The sequence below is a fragment of the Plecotus auritus genome, assembly GCF_963455305.1.
Source record: "Plecotus auritus genome assembly, chromosome: 1".
NCBI classification, from domain to species: domain Eukaryota; kingdom Metazoa; phylum Chordata; class Mammalia; order Chiroptera; family Vespertilionidae; genus Plecotus; species Plecotus auritus.
In genome coordinates, this window is record NC_137770.1 from 8,966,677 (window position 1) to 8,988,660 (window position 21,984).

The 21,984-nt window shown below is 61.6% G+C and overlaps 1 protein-coding gene across 2 annotated transcripts in view; it reads right to left on the reverse strand.

Annotated features, from left to right (window-relative positions):
- Positions 1-49: 49 nt before the first annotated feature.
- CCDC85C (coiled-coil domain containing 85C) overlaps positions 50-21,984 on the reverse strand; it is a 71,621-nt gene continuing 49,686 nt past the window's right edge. The window contains exons 2-6 of one of the 2 annotated variants that reach the window (XM_080648646.1): positions 15,228-15,301; positions 9,137-9,244; positions 4,706-4,801; positions 3,857-3,955; positions 50-3,072 (exon numbers count right to left, since the gene is read on the reverse strand). In XM_080648646.1, the coding sequence (XP_080504772.1) occupies positions 2,983-3,072; positions 3,857-3,955; positions 4,706-4,801; positions 9,137-9,244; positions 15,228-15,301 (467 nt within the window). In that variant the 3' untranslated portion in view covers positions 50-2,982. The remainder of the gene's footprint in view (positions 3,073-3,856; positions 3,956-4,705; positions 4,802-9,136; positions 9,245-15,227; positions 15,302-21,984) is intronic. The other variant, XM_080648647.1, reaches the window with a different exon arrangement.

Here is a 21,984-nt window from a genome sequence, read left to right on the forward strand (position 1 = left end):
CTCTGCCCAACAGCCCATCACCTGAGACAAACACTGCGCACCCGCCGTGGAGGCTTGCAAAGAGCCTTTATTTATCTAGCGCAAAGTATACACTGTCACAATCTTCTCTGTTACCTTTTACTAAAATAGTTCAATGTTTTACCACACTATCAAAAAGTTCTATTTCTTTTTCTCTCCCCGAATCAAAGTGGTTCAATAGAAGGTAGAAATGGACCGAGCCGGGCAGGGCTGGCCATTCTCAGGAGGTCACATCCTACAGAAGACAGAGCATGGCTGCGGCCCGGGGACGGGAACCAGACGTTCCGCCAGGTCCAGAGAGCAGCCCAGTCTCCCACGTTATGAAAATATACACCTCTACCGCTCCGCAGTCATGCACTGTTTCTTTAAAAAAAAAAAAAAAATCAGTAGTATTTTGTTTCCTCTCAAGTTTTCAAGAAAAAAAAGAAAGGTCACTTTTTCTCTTTAAACACTGATGTGTAGCTAATCACTTCTGGATAAAAACGCACCACCCTGAAGTGAGCCCAGCAGACTGCGATCCCGGGATGGGCCTGGCCACCAGGGGAGGCTGCAGGTGGTCTCCGTCACAGTGGGAACAGGCCACGGCGCAGGTGTCCCCGTGGCTGCGGGATCTAGAAGCAGAGGATTTGGAAAGCAAAGGGGCCTTTATGAAAGGACACCAAGGTCAGTACACCCCACCCATCATGAGCTCAGAGCTGAGGCTCCAGGGGCGGAGGGTCACCCAGTGTCACCTACACACCCATTAGTGGCAGAGCTGGGACCCCCACCCCTGGCTGCCCCTGTATTGAGACCCATCGGAGCCCCCCAGCTTGTGAGCTCTGCAACTGCACATGACCCAGTGGGGTCAGGCAGCGCTGCTCTGCTGCTGGCTTTTCTAACAGCGTATTACGTTGGGAGATGGCTGTCACGGGTACAGTTCCATCCCTGAAAGCCATCCCACGCAGGGTTGGTTCAGGGACGGCAGGAAGGTCTCCACGGCCCGTTCTGCCTGCATGGCAGGCGGAAGGGCTCCGGCAGGACCACTCCACCTGCTCCCTGGACACCTCCGCAGCCTCGGGACGGGGTCACTTCCCTCCAGAGGGAAGGCCCCTGTGAAGCTGTCTCCAGGCCAGTGTGCAGCGTCAGCAGGTACCAGGAGGCCTTGCTTATTGCTTATTTTGTCGTGGCAAAGCCGACCTGATCCGAACATGGCAAATGGGCTCCCGGACATGGCTCCCACCCAGATGGCCCCTTCCCGCTCGGCTGCTTGTGGTTCTTTGGACTCCACGACCAGAGGGGCCCTCTGACCCAGCTGGCTGCCCCCTTGAGCAGGCGTCACCCACCACCATGTGACAGGGAGCTCCCACCCGACCTGATGGAAGGTCCTTCGAAAGCCCACGGCTCCCGGTAATGCCCAGGGCAGCACCCACTTACACCCCTGGGCACAAGGAGGACCGAGAGCCTTTCCCCTGAGTGTACAACCCAAGGGCGCCAATGGCCGGTGACGGTAGGAACTGCCCGGTCCTGGTTCCCGTCCCTCCCATGGGCCTGGACGAGGCTGCCAGATGCAAAGATGGCCTCGGATTCTTCGATGCCGGCTGCGCAAGGCCGCGGGCAGCCCTCAGGACCTGGGAGTCTGAGGATGGACGGGCTGGTGGGGCAAGTGGACAGGGCCTTCCAACCGCACTGACAGTGGCCTGGCCGGCCTGCCAAGTTCTGGGGCCTCTCCGGTCAGGCCACTGATCGCCTACCCCCTCTGTGCCTCATTTTCCTCACACATGAATGTGAAAATGTACATACTGCACTTCACGGCTGATACATGGTCATTGACACTGATGGTCTCATTGGACCCCCAGACCCTGCAAGGAGACCCTCATGCTCCCTCAGAGGACACTGAGGCTCAGAGAGGAGAGGGACTGTCCCCCGGAGGAGGCAGCAGACCTCAGCTCGGGCCTCGCCCCAGCCCAGTCCCCAGTGGCCTCTCCAGCAGGTGACCATCGGCTCGCATGCTGTGAGCACAGCTGACTACAGGGATGGCCTCCACCATGAGCCCGGCTAAGAGGACCTGAGACCTCACTTTGCACCACAGGCCTAGAGAGGCAGAGTGACTTGCTGAAGGTCACACAGCAAATTAAAGTCAGAGCCTCTTGCCGAGGGGACAGAACTCCTGTCGCTGCAGCCATGCGGCTCTGTCCACAGTGACAGGATGGGGCCAGGTTCCGGGGAGGGACTCCACAGTGGACCGGAGGCCCAGCTGTGACCCAGGGCTACCCATCCGGAGAGAGGCACACATGGGGCTCAGCCGGGGACTGCACTCCGCCTTCCTGTGTTCCTGGCCCCAAGTGAATCATGGAAGCGGAGATGCCTCAGGCCCTGGGCAGGAGGGTCCCCAAAATATAGGGCAGGGTGACATGGGGGGAGAGGGGAGGGTGGATTCTAAAAACAAGCGGCAGCTGGCAGGAGGGGGCTGGGCACAGGCCAGAGGAAGGGCCTGGGAGCTCCCCTGCCCGTGGCTCTCGGGACCCAGTGCTTGGGGAGCCGGCGTTCAAGTCACAGCGGGTGGATGGGAAGTGGTGCCCCTGCACCGGGTCCAGCTGCCAGTGGCCTTTGTCCAGTGCAGTGGCAGCCAGCAGATGGAGGGATTATGAGGTGCTGGGCACAGCCTGGCATGGTCCCTGGGCTGGGCATCTCAGAACAGCCTTCCGTTCTCGCACAGCGAGCCTGAAGCCTGGCCCAGAAGGGAAACGGGCCGCCCAGGCTGCCGTGCTGCAGAGACAGCCAGCGTCTTGCCTCCCAGTTTGCTGGTGTGAGATGTGGGAGATGGAGGCCCGGCCAGCAGGGGCCACACCCATGGCTGCCGAGCCACAGCAGGCAGCATCCTATGTACAATTCATCACAGAAGAAGAAGACAGCGGCTCGGCCGGGAGGCCTGCCACTCCCCTGGGGCTCCCGGGCAGGGACAGTCCACGTCCACGGAGGAGAGGCCTACAAAGGCCCCTTGAACTGGTTCCCAGACAGGTGCTGCCGGATGGAGGGCTTGGAGCTGGCGGCGTCTCCCAGCTTTCTCCAGACCACCTGTGCGGGGAGGCGAGAAGTGACGGCAGGGCCACCCCAAGCCCGCCAGCTGGCCTGTGCACACATCCCAGAGCCATGGGCCAGGAGGGGAAACTGAGGCCACATGAAGCTTGGAAACACTCAGGCCAGGTCTTCGCGTGTCCATCCTCATGGCCACACCTGCCATCCTGAGCAGGTCACCACTAGGGTGTGGGCTCGCCTTGCAGCTGTCCAGTGGGGCCCATGGACGCAGAAGGCAGCATAGGAGGGGGTTCAGAACACCCCACCCCACGGGAGACCCCGGTTCAGCCTCTGCGAACCACCCTTCCCTCTGGCTCCTTCAAGGGTCCAGAGAGGACCCATGTTGATGAGGTGGGTCAGGGGCAGCCCAGCTTCCAGAACAAAGGCAGCCCCAGCCCTGCAGGCCCACAGAGTGGGGGTGCGGCCTGCACCTCGGGTTAAGCACCACCTGCATGACCAGCAGCCACCAGGGCCACCACCCATCTGGGAGGCCAGGAGCCAGACACCTGGGACCAGGGCGGAGGGGCGGGACATGAGGGGTAAACAAGACCATTCCTAGGGGCCAGGGGCACATTCCCCGGATGGACAGACCCTGAGATCAGGGACCCCATTCATTCTCGGGGGGTGGGGGTGGGGGTGGGGGTGGGGATGAGGCCAGGCCAGCGCTCCCAGGCTCCCGTGCCTCCAGCCAGCCCTCCAGGTCACCATCCCTTCCCCCGGGGAAGGTGCAACTCCCGGTGTCCGGCCAGGACGCCCCCCAACCCTGGCCCGGGAAGCGCCTCACGTTGCACATCTCGCGGACAATGGCCTTCTCCTTCTCACTCAGGTCCTCCTCGCAGCTGTCCTGGAGCTGCCGGTCCAGGTTCTCGTGCACCTCCAGGACCTGCGGGGAACAGGGCCCAGGTCAGGGGTGTGGAGACCTGAGGGGCAGGCCGTCCCTCCTCACTGTGTCCTCTCCCCTCACCCAGGGACACTGTGCCCACCACACAAGGGAAGCTGCACCCTTTGTCACCGGGGACAGCGCTGAGGAGGGGTCGGTCCCCTGCGGGCAGGGCCGCCCTCGGACAGGCGGACTCGCTCTGACCAGGGCCCAGCTTGTGATTAATGAGCAGGAGGACCGAGGACACCCCGACTCATGCACATGGGGTGTGCACGCCTGTGTGCATGTGCAACCATGGCGCACGCATGGGGGGGGGGGAGGGGGGATGAGGGGCGCAGGAGGGGGAGATGTGCCCATGGAGGCAGGAGCGCGTCTTCAGGACCTGCAGCTGGCAGCCAGGAGAAGGGAGGCCGTGCACCTGAGGAGCGGCTGGGCCCGGGAGGCCTGGGTTTGCTCCTACCTAGCACGTCCTGCCATGACTCCAGCCTTGAGGGAGTGCCTGCCCTCCCCCACCCCAGGCCTCAGTTTCCCCAGCTGCAGGGATGGCAGACAAGTGACACTTGCTATCGGCGCCCGGCATCTTTGCGTCCCTCCCCCACAGTGTTCCAGGCAGTCACAGCCACCTAGTCCCCACACAGGTCCCACCCTGCTGCTCAGGCGCCCCCAAAGAGGTCCCCCATCCCGCATCACACCAGGGACCGGGCTCCTGAGGGAGTGGGACCTGGGTGAGGGTGGGCAGGGCCTGGCCCTCACCTTCATTGCATGCACGACAGCCTCGGGCTTCTGTCCCGCGGGGCTGTAGCCGGCGGAGGGGGGTGAGGACAGCTCGAGTACCGGGCAGGCTGGGCCCTGTGGGAGGGAATTATGAGGCTTAGCTCACCCTGAACAGACAGACCCAGGTGGCGGCCGCAGGGGTGACCAGCTCTGAGTGAGGTCCCTGATGCTGTGGGGCCAGGGGCTAGGCAGGAGGAAATGGGGGTAGGTGATGGGGAGAGGCGGCAGGGTGAGGACCAGGCCAGGGCCGAGGAGCAGCACCCCACCACGCCCCACAGGCTCCCCCATACAGCACACATGGAAGGTCTATTATCCGTTGTGCAAAGAAAGCAAGTGCCGCTCAGAGAGGGCAGAGACTCACCAAGGTCACCTCGCCAACCCCACGTATCCTGATTCCAAAGCCCCTCCTGCTCCCCCAGCTGCCAGTGGGTGACTCACCTTGACTCCACCCCCCAGGCCCGAGGTTACAAGTCTTCCAGCCCTGAGCCCCGCCTCCAGGCCGACTGGCCACCTGGCCACCTGATTGGGCAACACTAACTGGCAATTTGGCTCCCAATCCCTTATCAGCCTGGGGTTGCCAGCAGGGGATGAGCCGGAGGAGGGGTCCAGCCTCCCAGCACCCTGCCCATCTGCGGCAGAGCCAGCATGTCTGCCCGAGGCCTCCCCAGTTTCCCCCCACAAGGGTCACTGGCCCAGGTGGCCGGGGAGCAGTGGGCAGGGCTTCTGCTTCAGGCTACAAGGACCCTGCATTCGGGGCCCCACGGAAGAAGCTCACAGACAAGGAGGCCTCAAGGGTGGAGTCCCCAGGGCCAGGAAGAGCCAGGTGTTCAGAAAACGCCGAGCGGGGGCCTGAGAGGGAACAGAGAACACGAGACTGCCCAGCCAGCACGGGAGCCCGGGAGCAGGGAAGACCAGGTGAGTCTGGCTGAGGGCCACCACCCGGGGATTGTGCCCATCGAGGCCATGCCTCATGGCTAGGGCCTAGGCAGCCAATTCCCCGACACTCTCCCCACCTACTGCTGGCTCCAGGGAAGCAGGGGACCAGGGCCTTGGCGTCTGGGAAGGCTGGGCCTGGCTGTGGCTTGAGGCAGGGCCCGACTCACTCTGTGCCTCCGTGTCCTCGGCGGGACAACAAGAAGGGTACCTGTGCACCAGGGTGCGTGTAGCGCCCTGGGATGCAGCTGTTTTCCTAACGGCAGTCCAGGCTGCCTGGCCTCTGCTGCCCAGGCCAGGTCTGTCATATGGGGGAACCAAAAAGATCTGGAAGCTCTGGGGGCGGGGGGCGGTTGGGGGCAGGTGGAAGGCAGGCCACACAGGTGAGCGACCTGTGGCAGAAGGCTGCACTCCCCGCACCGGCCAGGAGGGGGCGACAGCCACACACTTACAGTCAGGCACCTGGCCTTCAGCACCGCTGGCCTCATGTCCTGCCTGTACCTGGGACTCCCTGAACTACCTGCTCCGTAAGGAGGCTGACTCCCCGAGCGGAGGCAGGAGGGAAGCCAGGAGTGGCCGGGGGAGGCTGTGCCATGCAGCCCTTTCCTGGCCGGCATGCCAGGCTGCCAGAGTATGGCCGTGGGAATCCTGTAAGTGAAGCCACCACCGGACACATAATATGTGCCAATAATACGCCATCCGGGCTGTTACCTCTGGGGCATTCCCCAAGCACAGCTGCCCCGGAAGGGGAGGACCACAGATAGGAGAGCTCAGGACACCCCGCTTCCTCGGCCCTCTGAGTTCTTACTACAGCCCTCTGGGCAGACACTGGCTTTTTTTTTTTTTTTTTAATACATTTTATTGATATTTTACAGAGAGGAAGGGAGAGGGATAGAGAGCTAGAAACATCGATGAGAGAGAAACATCGATCAGCTGCCTCCCGCACACCTCCCACTGGGGGTGTGCCTGCAACCAAGGTACATGCCCCTGACCGGAATCGAACCCGGGACCCCTCAGTCCACGGGCCGACGCTCTATCCACTGAGCCAAACCGGTTTCGGCCAGACACTAGCTTTTTACATGCCCATTGCACAGATGAGGAGAGTGAGGCTGAATGACTCGTCAAGGCCAAGCGGCTAGCAAATGAGGGGGCTGGGCCTCAAACCCGGGTCTGTGGGACTCCAGAGCTGGGGCCAAAAGACAGGAGGCTGGTGTCCACCTGAGAGAACTGGAAACCTACGTGCCCACACATCCTGCCCAGAAATGCTCACAGCAGCACCATTCACAACAGGCAGAACATGGGAACAACCTAAATATGTGGCAATTGGCAAATGAATAAAAAAATGTATAGCCACACAACGGACTAGCATTCAACCACGGAAGGGACCAAGGGGCTGATACACCCTGCAGCGTGGGTGGACCTCAGAAACATGGCGCTCAAGTCACCAAGGGTCCACGGTAGTTTATGTCTCCACGGATAGGAAGTGTGCAGAACAGGCAAACCTATCGGCACAGAAAGTCCATGAGTTGTTTCCAGGGGATGGAGGAGGGGGGTTGGGGAGGGATTGCTAAGGAGTATAGTATTGAGGGAGGGGGGACGTGGAAATGCTCTCTTGTAATGATCGAAATCATTACACAAATCTGCAAATATTATTTTTAAAAAAACAACAACACTGAATTGTATGCTTAAAAATAGTCCACTGACCAAAAACAGTGTGGGGAGACCAGCTCCCCGAGGGGCTTTCAAAAGCCTTGATCCTCCTCTCAGAAGGTTGATGAATGCAAACCGCCCCCTTGGGGGACAGCTCCTTCCGTGGGGTCTGAGTCTGGGGTCCGTCCAGCTGAGTCCCCCCCTCTGCAGCCTGAAGCAGAAGCCCTGAGCCCCGCCCCATGACCCCCTGGGCCAGTGACCCTCTTTGAGGAGGAACAGGAGACCCTGAGCAGCCGCTTGGTCTCTGACACAGGTGGGCAGGGGCGGGAGAAGGGGTAGGAATGGGGGTCCCACCAGCCAAGGAACCGTGGCAATCCCGGCTCGCTCTGCTCACATCCCGCGGCACATCCCAGCAGCCAGCCAGGTGCACAGGACCTTATAGTTCACAGGTCACTTAGAGGCTTGGGGACACAGCATTCCATCACTGTGAGCCATCAGAATGGACAGAGCTGGGGGGGGGGCGGGGGGAATGAAGGAGTGGAGGAGTCACCTAGATGGGTATCACTGGCTTTTTGGGGCCCTTACTGATGAAGGATTGGACCCTGGTTCAGCCACAGGCTCCTGGATAAACCTCTGGAGCATCTGCTGCCGGCAGCCTTGCTCTCCGCATAGCGTCAGCAGCTCCATTCCTGGGCCAGGTGCGAGGGCCCCAGGAGAGACCAGACGCCCGGCAGCAGCTGCACGTCCGCCCGCTGCAAGGCCAGGGCAGCTCTGCAGAGGCGCCCTGGCCGTCCCTGCTGGCAGGGTGGCGGGGGAGAGGCAGGGCCGGGACCCAGGGCCCGAGTCCAGGCCCACCTGCCCTCCTTGAAGAGTGGCGTCAGGCCAGCCCGACAGTCAGGGTCCCTGCCCTGCTGTGGCTGATGTGCGTGGTGGGTCCCCCCCCCCCCCCCCCCACCACGTAGCAGACACTCAGTCAATGCTGGTCGTTCTTGTTACAATCATCTTCGGAGCTCGGGAGGGTGAGTGCCTCCCGGTGTTTAGCACATCCACAGATGTGTGCAGTCCCCACAAGAGGAAATTCCCATCACCCAGAAAGAAGCCCCCACCCCATAGCCCCCCACTTCCCCTCCTCCCAGTTCCTGGCCATCACTCATGGACTCTCTGCCCCTGGAGGTCTATGCATGTGGTCACAGGATGTCACACCGTCTCACAGACGCATCTACCCCAGGACAGCCATCCATGTCCCAGAGAGCGCCCCCTCCCCGCCCCCCACCGCCCTCCCTTTCCCATCGGGGCTGGTCAGAGCCCAGGAGAGCCTTGGAGGCCTGGAGGATAAATGAGGTCCATAATCCACACACCCACCCACCCTGTTACAGGGCCAGGACAGTGACCCCACATATATACACCCAGCCCACCCCGAGGGCCAGCCGCATCCTCTCCCTGGCGTGTGGGTCCCAGGCGTGACACAGGCCACCGAGTTGCACGGTGGGACGATGGCTAGGCCTGGGCAGCCGCTCTCGTGGCCTCTGGACACTGCCCGGTGCTGCCTCAACATCACCATGGAGGCCTCCACCTCCAACCACCACACTGGGCCCTTACAAAGCCCGGAGGGTCCGGGAGCCCAGGCCCCTGGCTAGAAAGGAGGGGGCGTGAGGAAGACGAAGCCTGACCCGCTGCCCTCCCCGACCCAGCGCGGCCACTGTCCACGGGCCCTGGCAAGTCATTAGCCGGTCCAAGCCTCACCCCTCCCCTGGCATGTGGGCCCAGGGTTCCAGAGGTGCCAGGTCCACAAGGGGTCAGTGGGGTTCTTGGGGGAGGGGCACTTACGTTCTGCAGGGCGTCCTGGTAGGAGGGGGGCAGGCTGGCGAGCTGGGACTCCGAGTGGTATGGGGAGAAGCCTTTCCGCAGCGTCCGGAACTCTCCAGAGCCCGCCTGCTGCAGGGCAGAGGGGGAGAGGTTAGGGTGAGGGGCCAGGCGGGGTGGGGAGTTGGGGAGGGGGCGGAGGTCGGTGGCCATCAGGGCTTGCCCAGGCCCTAGGAGTGACTCCTCCCTCTGGGCTCGGGTCTGCTCTGGGCCCCTCCCCGCCACATCCCCTCCCCCCCCCCCGCCCCCCCGACCCTCCGTGCAGCCAGCGGCCCTTTACATCCCATCCAGGCAGGGGCTGCATGGTGCTCCCGCTGTGCGCTGCAACAAACGTTTGTTGAGCAGCAAAATAAACAGGTAAGTGGGTGGGTGAATGGGGTGCAGCTCTCCCACCCCTGGACCTTTGTTCCTCGGCTCCAGCATCCCACCTTTGGGTTCCTCACACCCCCAAGCACCCCCTCTCCAGCCCCTGAGGCCCAAATCCACAGGAAGTCCTCCTGCCTCTCACAGGTGCTGGGGCTCGCCGCAGGGCGCCCCCCCACACAGCGCCCCGCTCAGGGCGCCCGCCCGTGAGCCTCCACCATCACCAGGAGCTCCCAAATGTGGGCCTGGGTCTCAGCCCTCTGTCCCCACACGAAGCAGTGCAAGCTGGGCTCACAACTGACGCCCAGTGCGTGCTTAGGAGGGAGGGGCGAATGCGTGTGGGAGTAATGAGTGAGTGAGTGAATGAATGAATGAATGAACACACACACACACACACACACACACACATATCTGGCCTTATGTAGTTTCTTTCAGGGCAAAGTGAGCCTTGGACCAGGCCCTCCTGGCAGGGCTGGGGGCTGGGACCCGGGACCAAAGAGGGAGAGAACCCGGGGCTCATGCCCAATCCACTCAGGCCCCGTGGGTCAGCGGAGCAAAGCCACGTGGTATTTCTGGCCCCAGCACCCTTCCCCACTCCAAAGGCGGAGGGAACTCTGTTGGGCAGATAATATGCAGGGGAATGTCCCATAAATCAGCAGGCTATTGAGTTACCCAAACAAACGCTGGAGGGGAGGAGGCCGGCCAGGGCGGGGCCAGCGGCCAGGCAGCAGCAGCCATGCCTGGGGGCCCCTCCTGCTCATCACCCTCTCACGTGGCCCCCAAAATGTGGCAGGGTCTCACCAGGGACACTTTGGCACGGCCTTGATCTTACAATGGGACCGCCACGCCCCTGATCCGGGCCGCACCTGGGTTACGCCGCGGAGGCATTGGGGCCGCCCTGTCCTTCCGCACCCGCGGCCTGGGTTCTCCCTCCTCCCAGCTTCTCTGGCCCTGGACCAAATGGGTTCTGAGGCAGCCCACGTGTTGTCACTCAAAACACCGGCCTGTGTCTCCTCCCTCCCCCCAGATAGTCTCCCTGGGAGGAGTTGGGAGTTTTTTAATTAGCAGCATGCCATTCCCACCCCTGCCTCGGTGCTCGCGGTAAATATTTGCACGTCCACAGAACTTTATTAGCAAGCCTCAGAGCTGGTGGGAAAACGCGCAATCTCTCACTAGGGGCAGCGTGACTAATGACGCATCAAAATGAAGAACTGTAATTGCACTTAAATCCAAATTAAAATCCTGGTATTTGCCTGTCTGTGCCCTGGAAGAAAGAAACCCCCAGGTTTCCATCGCTGAGGGGAAGGGAGCTGAAATGGCCTTTGGGCTGCGGGCCTGCACCTCGGGGGTGGGGGTGGGGATGTGGATAGGGGCAGGGGATCTGACACCACAGCAGGAGCTGAGCGGGATTTCCTGAATCCTTAAAAGGGAAGGAAGTCACCCAGGACTGCAAACACAGCACTGGCTCCCCTACCCCGTCCCACTGGACTGGGAGGGAGACTCGGGAGGCTGCAGGGCCTCCGTGTCCACCCTTAAGGACATGGGGCTCTGTCCAGGGCTGTCACCACAACGCCACCTGGGCCTCTGCAGGGCTCCGGCTCTGCCCCAGGCCCACCTCCCACCAGGGCTCCTGCTGGCAAAGCTGCAGGAACTCCCTGGTTAGAGCACCGGCCTGCGCACCAGAGGGTCACAGATTCGATTCCTGCTCCAGGGCACGTACCCCAGTTGTGGGCTCACTCCCTGTCCTCCCTCCCCCCTCCCCCACCCGTCAGGGTGCATGCAGGAGGCAACCAGTCAGTGTGTCTCCTTACACTGATACTCCTCTCTCTCTCTCTCTCTCTCTCTCTCTCCCTCCCTCCCTCCCTCCCTCCCTTCTACTCTCTGAAAAGCAATGGAAAAGGCAGGTGAAGATTTTGAAAAAAGGAAATACACTCAGCTGCCAGGTGGCCCACAACTTGCCCTTTAACCCTGGGGCAGGCACCTCAATTGTCTCCATTTTGCTGATGGGAAAACCGAGGCACAGGGAGGTTAATTAAGCCCCTGGCCCAAGGCCACCCAGCTGGTAAGCGGCACTTTGGGGATTTGAACCCGACTCTGGCTTAAAGTCCTGGGCGTGGCCTCTTGCTGTTCGGACTCTCACCCCGCGTGTGGCTCCCAGGGGACGCCGGTTAAGCCTCGGGCAAGGAGACAGGTGAAGTTGCCTCCTGTCTGACCATCTGCTCAGAAGCTGGAGAGCGGGTGGAGGCTGCACCAGTTCTGAGGTTCTAACACATTTAAAGAGACCACGTCGCCCATGACCAACGGGGTGAGGACGCGATGGCCAGCCCCAAACACCAACCAGGCGGAGCAGGAATGGCCCAGAGCCTGCTGACAAAGCAAAATGTCACGGAAGACCCCGGCAAGCAGAGCTGCCGCTGCAGAAATGCCACAGGGCCAGCATCTCCAGAGGCCTGGCGGGGGAGCCCCCCACTCAGAAGGGCCAGTCCTGCTCAGGGAATCGGGGGACAGAACAAAGGCATCAGCGATGGGCTTCGAAGGTGGCGGACCAGTCCCCTCGCCCCCAGCCTGATGGTCCAAAACTCAGACGAAGGGCAGAGGAGCGGTTCCTTCGGGGATGGGAGGTCCAAGCCACCCGCCAGGCGGCACAGTCTGCCAGACCCTGAAACATCCCAGGTCCTGGGACCAGGAGAAGGTGCGAAGGTGCGAAGGTGAGCCACTGCCCAAGGTACTCCCAGGTGCGGGGTTCCAGTCAGTGCGGCAAGCAACGTAGCGGCCTCACCATTACCCCCGTCTTACAGGCGAGGCACCAGCCCATGCAGAACTGTGCTAAGCCGCAGGGCAGGTGGGAGCTGGCTCAGGGGTTCTTCCAGGACCCAGAGCCGCTTTCTTACACCATCGGGCCAACAGCAGCACAGCGCAGGCTGAGCTGTGTCGTCCCTCCACCCCCACCCCCCTTCCCCCATCAAGTCACATGTTGATGTCCTAACCAGGACCTCAGAACGCGCCCTCTTTGGAGATGGGTCTTCACAGAGGTGATTAAGGTAAGTGAGGTCCCCAGGGTGGGCCCTACTCCCATATGACTGGTGTTCTCATGAAGAGGAGAAAGCGGGGCACACACACACACACACACACACACACACACACACGGGAGACGTTGTAGAGACACGGGGAGAAGACGGCCATCTGCAAGCCAATGAGCGAGGCCTGTGACAGATCCTTCCCTCCGGCCCTCGGAAGGAATCATCCTGGGCCTGGGCTTGGACTTCCAGGCCCCAGAACCGTGAGACATCACATTTCACTGGTGTAAACTACCCCGTGTGTGGTTCTTTTGTTACAGCAGCCCTAGCACGCTAATACCATCACCTATGCCGGGAAATCTGCTCCACCCCAGCCTCAGTTTCCCCATCTGTGCTCGGGGTCACTTCCACCCTGCGTGGCACGGCAGGATAGGGCCCCTGGGGTAAGAAAGGGGGCAGGCAGGCAGGCAGGCTGTGGGCTGCTCAGTCCCGGGCCTGGCAGGCCGCCCGCCCGCCCCCACGTGGCCGCCGGCTTGCCCAGGGTGACAGCTCGGCGAGCGAGTTTCTTGCACTTTAAAAGCAGGCTTCTGAGCGTGCACAGGCTTCATTTATCAGCCCAGCAGGGGAGGGAACCGAGGGAACGAGGGAACACAGGCCCCGGCATCCATTACAGCCCCCACGCCCCAGCCCGGGCGGGCGCAGAGAATCCGCAGGAAAAATAATAGCGTGTCCGGGGCTGGCGATGAATCACCGCGGAGGAAGCAGCTGTGTTGATGAAATGTTAAAGCTGACAAGAGAAAGAAAATACGAACTGCGATACAGTCATTCAGCCTGTGAGCACGCTGCCACATTGTTAATTAAAGCGGTTTCGGAGTTAAATAGAGGCCATGGGGGGAGGGGGCGGGGCGGTGGGAAGTGGGAATCCACACAGGCTCTCTGCCCTCCCACCCAAACCCCAAAGCCACATCCCCTTCAGACAGATCCAAGAATGCTACTGCTTTCTCCGGCTCCGCCAGCCGGCGGATTCCTCGCTTTACAGAGCTGCGGATTTCGTGCAATCTGACTTCCGTGACAGGACTTACGTGCCAGCATCGTAAAATCTCACAAGCCAGCCAGCGCTCAGGAGGCCGAGGCCAGAATCCTCCCGCAGCGGCAATCGCTTCAAGGTTCCCAAACACAGTCATCCACCCATCACTGGGTTACCTCCAGAGATGATGCACTCACTCCCTGACAAAGCAGCTCTCCCTTGGTTAAGCAGACCTTCCCTATTCTGGGCAAAAACCAGCCTGGCCTCTTGGCCTGGGACTCTGGGTGGGGGGGGCAGTGACTCAGTCCAGCTATGCTGAGCATTGGAGACACACCTGTGACAGACCCCGCAGCCCAGACCTTGAACAGCTGACAGTCCAGCAAGGGTGGGGCCAGGCTTCCCACAGGAGGGTCCCGAAAATTATCGGCAAGGGTGGGCAGCCCACAGGGCCGAAAGCTCCGAATGAGTGCCAGGCCACTTGGGGGTGGTTGGGAAGGCTGTTGGCGGGAGGCCACGCCTGAGTGGGGAGCCATATCTTGCAGGAGGCCAGGAAGATGAAGGCTAAATAAATCCCATCTGCCCTGGACCCCCTTAGGATAAGGCCAGTGCTCTCACCGTGGGCCAAGCCCTGTGCACAGAGCTCTCCCACCTCTGCTGTCCTCCCAGAGTCCCCTCATACACATGAGTCCTACTGAGGGGGACAAGGAGGTGGTCAGGCAGGGAAACAGCGAGACTGAACAGCGAGCTCCCTGAGGGCGGGGTGAGATTAAGCCAGGGATGGATACAAAGGACAGAGAGGGGCTAGAGGGGTCAGCCAAGCCAGCTGGCCCCTGGGGCCCCAGCCAGGACTGACCACAGCCTCCATCACTCCCCCGGCCCAGCAGGAAAGGCCCGTCCTGCTGGCAGGCAGGCCCCGCCCTGTCCAGCCACACTGCACTGCCCTGCCACGCCTCTCACCTGCTCTGTCCTCACTGCTGAGTCTCTAATCCACCTGCCCTGTGCTGGGGATGAGACGTGACTTCACCCGTCTGGGGCAGGCCCAGAAGGGGAAGGAATGACCCCAGCTCTAAGAGGACTGGGTTACCTCCAGAGATGATGCACTCACGACCTTACAAAGCAGCTCTCCCTTGGTTAAGCAGACCTTCCCTATTCCGGGCAAAAATCAGCCTGGCCTCTTGGCCTAGGAGTCTGGGTGGGGGACAGTGACTCAGTCCAGCTATGCTGAGCATTGGAGACACACCTGTGACCATGCAGACCCTCAGCCCAGACCTTGAGTAGCTGACAGTCCAGCAGGTGGCGGGGGCAGGGAGGTTTCCACGTGGGTCTGAGTGAAGCGTGCCAGCCCACCTCTGGGCCCTTCATCCACCCATCTGCCAGGGGCCAAAGCAGCCCACTCCCTCAGCAATTGTGTGTCACAGCGTCTCTGGGACAGGCCCTGGGTGGCCCCCAGGAGTGCGGAGTCCACGCGGGGACAGAAGGAAGGGCCCCAGGGGCTTGGAGCACGGGTTAGGCGTCGGCAGCCCAAGGCCACTTTGGCCAGGAGTGGCAGGCCGGCGGGAGGAGCCCAGGGAAGCCGGGCCAGGGTGGGCACAGGAGCGGTGGGTGGATCAGTAGGCGTGTCCCTGCGTTCTGCCCACAGCCGGCCTACCTGTGTGAGGAGCTTGTCACCCTCCAGCAGCTTCACCTTGGTCTCCAGCTGTCGGACGTAGGTGGCCGAGGGATCTGCAACAGACAAGGGGGCACATGAGCATCCGATTCTGTCTCCAGCGGGAGACTGCCCTCCCCACTCCCTCAGCAGAAACAAGGGGAGGGGTTCCCTCGCCAGCTTGTCCTGGCCGCGTCCTTCAGCCTCGGCAATGCTTCAGGCCCCAAAACGTCCTCGCCACGCCCCTGACGGGACCCTCACACCCAGGGTGCAGGTGAGGAAACTGAGGCTCCGGAACATGCCAACTCCGCATTTGCTGCCCCGTGCCTGGTGCTCGGAATTCTACAAACGGTGTGTGGCGTGGGCACTCAGGGCCGGTACCCCCTCCTCCTTCCCTGCAGGACTCTGAGCAGCGCCAGGCCAGCGATACATTCCCCAACCACACCCCCAGTTTCCGAATGCAGCACGGGGTGAAATCCACCCTCCCTCACCACACTGGCCCCTTGGCAATCATGTCAGGAAAGCAGGCAGAATTCCATCTCCCCCCCACCCCCCGCCCCCGCCACCAGGACCCTGGCCCTGCCTCAGCCACCTCGGCCAGAGGAGGAGGTGATGACAGAGTCACTGCAGGCCAGCCCGCAAGGAGGGAGCCCGCCTGGGTGGAGGCCAAGGGGCAACCCAAGGCAGAGGGGCTGGGGCCGGGGCAGGGAGGCGGATCTCGGGGCAGGGCGGCCAGGGTTCCAAACCATCTCAGCAGGTGCAGGTGCAGGTGCAGGTGCAGGTGAAGGAGGAAAGGCGGGGAGTCCAGCTGAGCCCGGCATCATGGGGCACCTCCCCCAGGTGGTCAGTAGCTACCTGGTCAGGGACAGTCTGTGTGCCTCTTGTCCACATGAGCACTCGCCAGAGCTCGCACGGCCCCAATGCCAACCTGGACCCATGCACCCCCAGGCCAGTCACTGCTCCCCAAGAGGATACAGGGTCTTCCCAGGTCACACCAGACCTGCGACCCACGCCAGCACCATAATCCCCCCACATCACCGCCTGGGGGATGTGGGACCCAGGGAACAGACCCCACTGGGCCTCTCACATTCCTGGGGGCGGGCAAAAGGGGCTTGGGTGCTGCCGGAGGACAAGCTGCACCGTCACACCCATGGGAACCAACAAGGAGGCATCCGTCCACTCCCAGCATGTGGCTGGCACTGCCCGATGAGCCCAGCCCCCCAGCAACCTCACGGATGACATGACTGTCCCCGACGGGTGCATTGGACTGGACAGCTGCAGCCCTCTCGCCAGAACACCGTGACCTGCACGGGGGCGTGGCCCAGCCCCCAGAGCTCCTGCCCCTCAGCCAGGCCTCCACAGTGATGAGGCAGCTCCTGCAGAGGTGCCCGTTTGCCCTCAACCTGCCTCTTTGTTCCTAAGCACAAGGAGGGGCCGCAGCAGCCCTGCCCGCCAGCCCAGGGCCAGACCAGGAGCATCTGCGTTACCGAAGCTCTGGGCCAGCTCTGGGCAGGCATGGAGGAACCGGCCCTGCCCACTCCTCCCGGGGAACGGCAGAACCGACACCTCCCGCTCCACCACCCAGTCACCTCTCAGGAATTCGGAGCCTGTGGAGACGGTGAAGAGTGGCTCCCAGCCAGGCCAGCCCACACTCAGCCCCAGGGGTGACGCTGGGGACCACAGCCTGTGGGGGTTGAGGGCTCCCGGCTCTAGCCTCACCTCACCCGGCTCTGGGGAGCTCGCTCTGACCGCCGAGGAGTCGAGGTTCAGAGAGGTCACGTGGATTGTCCGGAGCAGAGTGCAGGGCAGTGCGGAGGTGAGATCGGACCCAGGCTGTGGTCCCCAAGGCCTCCCCACTGGGACCCCGCGCACACGGCCAGCACAGGGCAGATCCCACCTGCCCGGGCGGCACACCTGGCTGCAGCTGGGAAAAGGCCCTGCTCTCCCCTTCTTCGGCCTGCGGTCACTACAGTCCACGCCCGGTGCTGGCCCCCCAGCCTCGTTTACTCACCGGTCACCCAAAACTGACAAGCGGTTCCCATGTCCCTTCCCACCTTCTGCCCCGGCAAACAGGCCTGATGGGAAAGGCCTCCGTGTCCAGGGTGTGCTGGGCACAGGGACAAAACTGGGGTACAGCCTGGGCTCCCCAACCCTGTGTGTGCTCGCATGCTGCTAACAGGAGGGTTCCCCGGAACACCAACTGGGAAACAACGGACAAGACAAACTCCAGAGGCGCCCCAGTTCTCCCACCCGGACAAGTTAAGACAAGGAGGCTCAGGGGTCTCCCTGGGTGCAGCTGGTGGGGGAGAGGAGGAGCCACCACACCCCCCGTGACACACGGCGGCCCCTGCATCTGGCGAGGGTCAGCAAGCATTGTCCGCACTTTCCAGGAGGAGGCCACGAGGAACACACAGCCCCCTGGCGGGTGGGTGAGCAGAGAGGCCCAGGGAACAGCCCCACCCCTCAGCGCCCAGGGCCACCCCCAAGGCCAGGGCTCAGGGCCCAGGGCCTGGCCCCTCCAGCACCGGGGACGCTGACAGAAGCTCCCAGAAACAAGAGGTGGCTCTTGGGCAAGCCTCATCCGGGATGCTCAACTACTGCCCAATCTCTGGCCAGAGCCACAAGCCAGCCGCCCTGCTCCCCGGAGCCCCCACCACAGGTGGCCCCGCCAGGCACAGCGCTGAACCCAGGAGAGGGACCGCCGGCCCTGTCCGGTCACTAATGCGCACGCAGCCCTGCACAGCCACAGGGCCTTCCGGAGGACAGGCATGCTGCCCACCCACAGTCTCGGGGCCACGGGATGGTTCTGCCTCTTTCTGCCAGTCCCATGGGGGGGGAGGGTGTTGCGGGGGGGTGGTTAAATGATTGCACCTTCATGTTGCACAGCCAGCCATCGACGTCACTTACGCTGTTAATCCAAGGGAGGCAGCAGGGTAGCCGGGAGGGTGCCTGACTGCGGGCTCGGCCAGCCCCCCTCTGCCCACTTCTCCCAGATCTGGTCTGGGTGTCCTTCCTGAGGCCCAGCCCCAAGTCTGCCCTTCCCCCGGTTCCACGGGATCCAGGCTGCCTCCTGCAAGTCCCGGATAAGCCCCCCCACACCATACTGGGCCCGACCCCACACTCAGGAGAGCCTGCATTTCCCTTCCCCATCAGACGCTTGGAGCATAGACAGGCGTGGAGTCAGCAGACCTACCAACAAGCCTCAGGGTTCTTGCTGGGCAGCGGGCGGTGGGACAGGCCACTGCTCCTGTCTGAGCCAGCAGTGCCCTCGGCCACAGCCCACAGGCGGGCCCAACACCCAGCTCCCAGGACAGCGGTGAGGAGAGGGGTGGTGACAGACCAGCCCCAGGAGAGGGACACAGGCCCTTCCCACAGATGACAACCCCCACCCCCCACCCCCGCCACCGCCAGCACCAGACCTCAGGGCCCTCAGCCCAGTACAGGCCAGCTGTCCTCCCTCACCGGCCACATATGGCACGAACCCGAGGCCAGTCCACGGCCCCTCTCTATGTGGGTTTGCCCCAAACCCCATGCGGCCCCAGAGAACAAAGCACACTTCAGACCAACGGGTGTGCTGGTTTTCGTTTGAATTTCAAAAGAACCATATGAGAGTCCTAAAACATTTGAAGTCATCGGTGATTCCACACACATGTACCCTAAAGCATTCATTCTTCGGTGAGGAATGCCGACCGTGTCACAGGGGCCAACACTGGAAACGGCCGTGTCCAGGAAGAGCAGACTCACACCTGTCACCCTTCGGATGACAACGTGCAGACACACTTCAACGCCAACGAGAGGACTGGACACAAAATTACCTGGGTAGGAGCGGCTACATTTATTTAACAAACCTACGCGCCGAAACGAACTCAGGACGGAGACACGGAAATACTGTTTCTGTGGGAGAACAAGCGGGTTTTTAATTTGTTCATGCCATTTTTTGTTCATTTTCAAGTCATCTCCTTCAAGAAGAGGGAGAAATCTTTCTTTTATAAAAAGGAGAATGGCCTGGCTGGAGTGGCCCAGAGGCTGAGCCTCTACCTATGAACCAGGAGGTCACGGTTTGATTCCTGGTCAAGGGCACGTGCACAGGTTGTGGGCTCGATCCCCAGTGTGATCTGAAATCAATACCAATATATATATATATATGTATATATGTATGTATATATGTATGTATATATATGTATATATGTATGTATATATATACATATACACACACACACACACACACACACACACACACACACACACATATATATATACTAGAGGCCTGATGCACGAAAATTCGTGCAAGAGTAGGCCTTCCTTCCCCCGGCTGCTGGCACCGGCTTCCCTCCGGCACCCGGGACCTGTGCTTCCCTCCTCCGGCAGCCAGCAGGCACCGGGACCCGGGCTGCTTCCCTCCGGCCCCAGCTTCGACAGGAAGGATGTCTGGTCTAATTAGCATATTACCCTTTTATTATTATAGATGTATATTTTTGAAGAGCTATAAAAAGGAGAATGGGTTAAATGACTGCACTTTGACATTGCACAGCCAGCCATTGACGTCACTTACGCTGTTAATTCAAGGGAGGCAGAAGGGTAGCCGGGAGGGTGCCTGACTGCGGGCTCGGCCAGCCCCCCTCTGCCCACTTCTCCCAGATCTGGTCTGGGTGCCCTTCCTGAGGCCCAGCCCCAAGCCTGCCCTTCCCCCGGTTCCACAGGATCCAGGCTGCCTCCTGCAAGTCCCGGATAAGCCCCCCGACCATACTGGGCCCTGTCCCCACACTCAACTGCACATGGCCAGGAGCCACAGAGCAGGACATCTGGTCACCCACAGCAGGTGCCCTGCAATGGGGAAGAATGAGAGCGGGGTGGACCCTGCGGGGGTGGGGGGCAGGGGACTCCCAGGAGGGCAGGAGACCCCGGGAAGGGCTGGACACCCGGGGGTGGGGGAAGATCCTCCCCAGCAGCCTCGGGCAAGTCATGATCCCACCGGGCGCCTCAGAGCCCCAGCCTCTTGGAGAGGAGCGTGTAATTAAATTAATCCGGGGTTTGCAGTAATGAGGAGAGGAGCCTCGAGGGAGGGAAGCGTCATTTCCCAGCTTCACTGCTGGTAGGGCAAAGGAGGGGGTGACTACAGAAGGGACGCCAGGCTGGGCTGGCATGGTGCTCCCTCAGACCTTCCCAGCCCCTCTTGGGCCGTGGACCAATTAATTCCAGAGCTTCATGATGCAGCGTCCATTGGGGGGAGGGGGGGGGGTGAGAAAGAGGGGGAGGGGCGCGGGGGGGAGGGAAGAGGCTCCCTGCAACATGTTGGCTTCCAGGAGCCAGACACCAGCCCTGGCCTCGGCCCTCCTCGTAGGCCCTCTGTGCAGTGTGGCGGGCAGGCGTCCCATCTGCAGGCCGGGAGCCCCTCCCCACTGGCACTGTTCGGGTCCAGCCCAGGAGCCGTGTGCTGAGCCCTGGTGTGACCATCAGGAGACCCTGCCTCCCGGAGAGCTGCCAGGCCAGGCCCCATCTCCCCCCCTGACCTGGCTTCCTCCCTGGCTAGGCAGTGTCGCCCCAGCCTCGCCTTCAGTCCAAACGGTAAGAATTTGGGGGCCAGAGGCCACATCTGATCACCCCTGAAACGTCCTCCTCACCTAGCTCACTGCTTGGCACATAGTAGGCCCTCAGAAAAAGACTGAGGACCTGGCGGGATGAATTGGTGGGTCAGGCCAGTTTCTGGAAGGCGCCGGCTCTCAGTCCTATGCGCTCCCAGCAGCCGCTGTGACGAGAGGAAGGTGCATCAGCCCGAGACAGTGACCGCGGCCTCCCTCTCCAGCTCTGCACTCTGCTGTCTCGCCGACCTCACCAGGAGCTCACATCTTAGCTTGGGGGGCACTGGACTCAAGGGCGAGCAGGAGGGAACCCCGGAAGCCCAGGTGGGGATGGGGAGGGGGAAGAAGGGTGGGGGTGGAAGGATGACAGGGTGTCAGTCCCTGGGGTCTCAGGGTTACTCGCCTGCCCAAGGGCTCGAGGCTGCTACCGATGGGAGGGGGTGCTGCAGCCCTGCCCACCTGGAGAAAGGGCAGGAGAAGCCCCCGGCAGAGCTGCAGATGCTGGCAGGTGAGTGAGCCGTGGGCACGGGAGCGGTAAGTGCCCTGAGACACGAGCAGGTGCCAACAGTGTCTGCCACAGCTCGGGAGAAAGTGGTCTTCCCTCTCTGCCTGGGAGGAAGTGGAGGCTGAGGGGAGGCTGTCACAGTGACACACAGAGACACACAGTGACACGCAGAGACACACAGACACACAGTGACACACACACAGTGACACACAGAGATACAGTGACACACAGAGACACACAGACACATAGTGACACACAGAGACACACAGTGACACACAGTGACATACAGACACACAGAGACACACAGACACACAGTGACACACAGAGATACAGTGACACACAGAGATACACAGACACATAGTGACACACAGTCACACAGTGACACACAGTGACATACAGAGACACACAGTGACATACAAAGACATACAGAGACACACAGAGACACACAGTGACACACAGAGACACACAATGACACACAGAGACACACACAGACACACAGAGACACACAGTGACACACAGAGACACACAATGACACACAATGACACACAGAGACACACAGGGCCTGACTCTCCAGTTGCCCCCCTTCCAGCCGCTTCCCACTGAGCAGAGCCCCACAAGGTCGTTAGCGGCAGACCGGGCCTCTCCACGCCGTGGGCCTCCTCTATGGGGCTCTGGG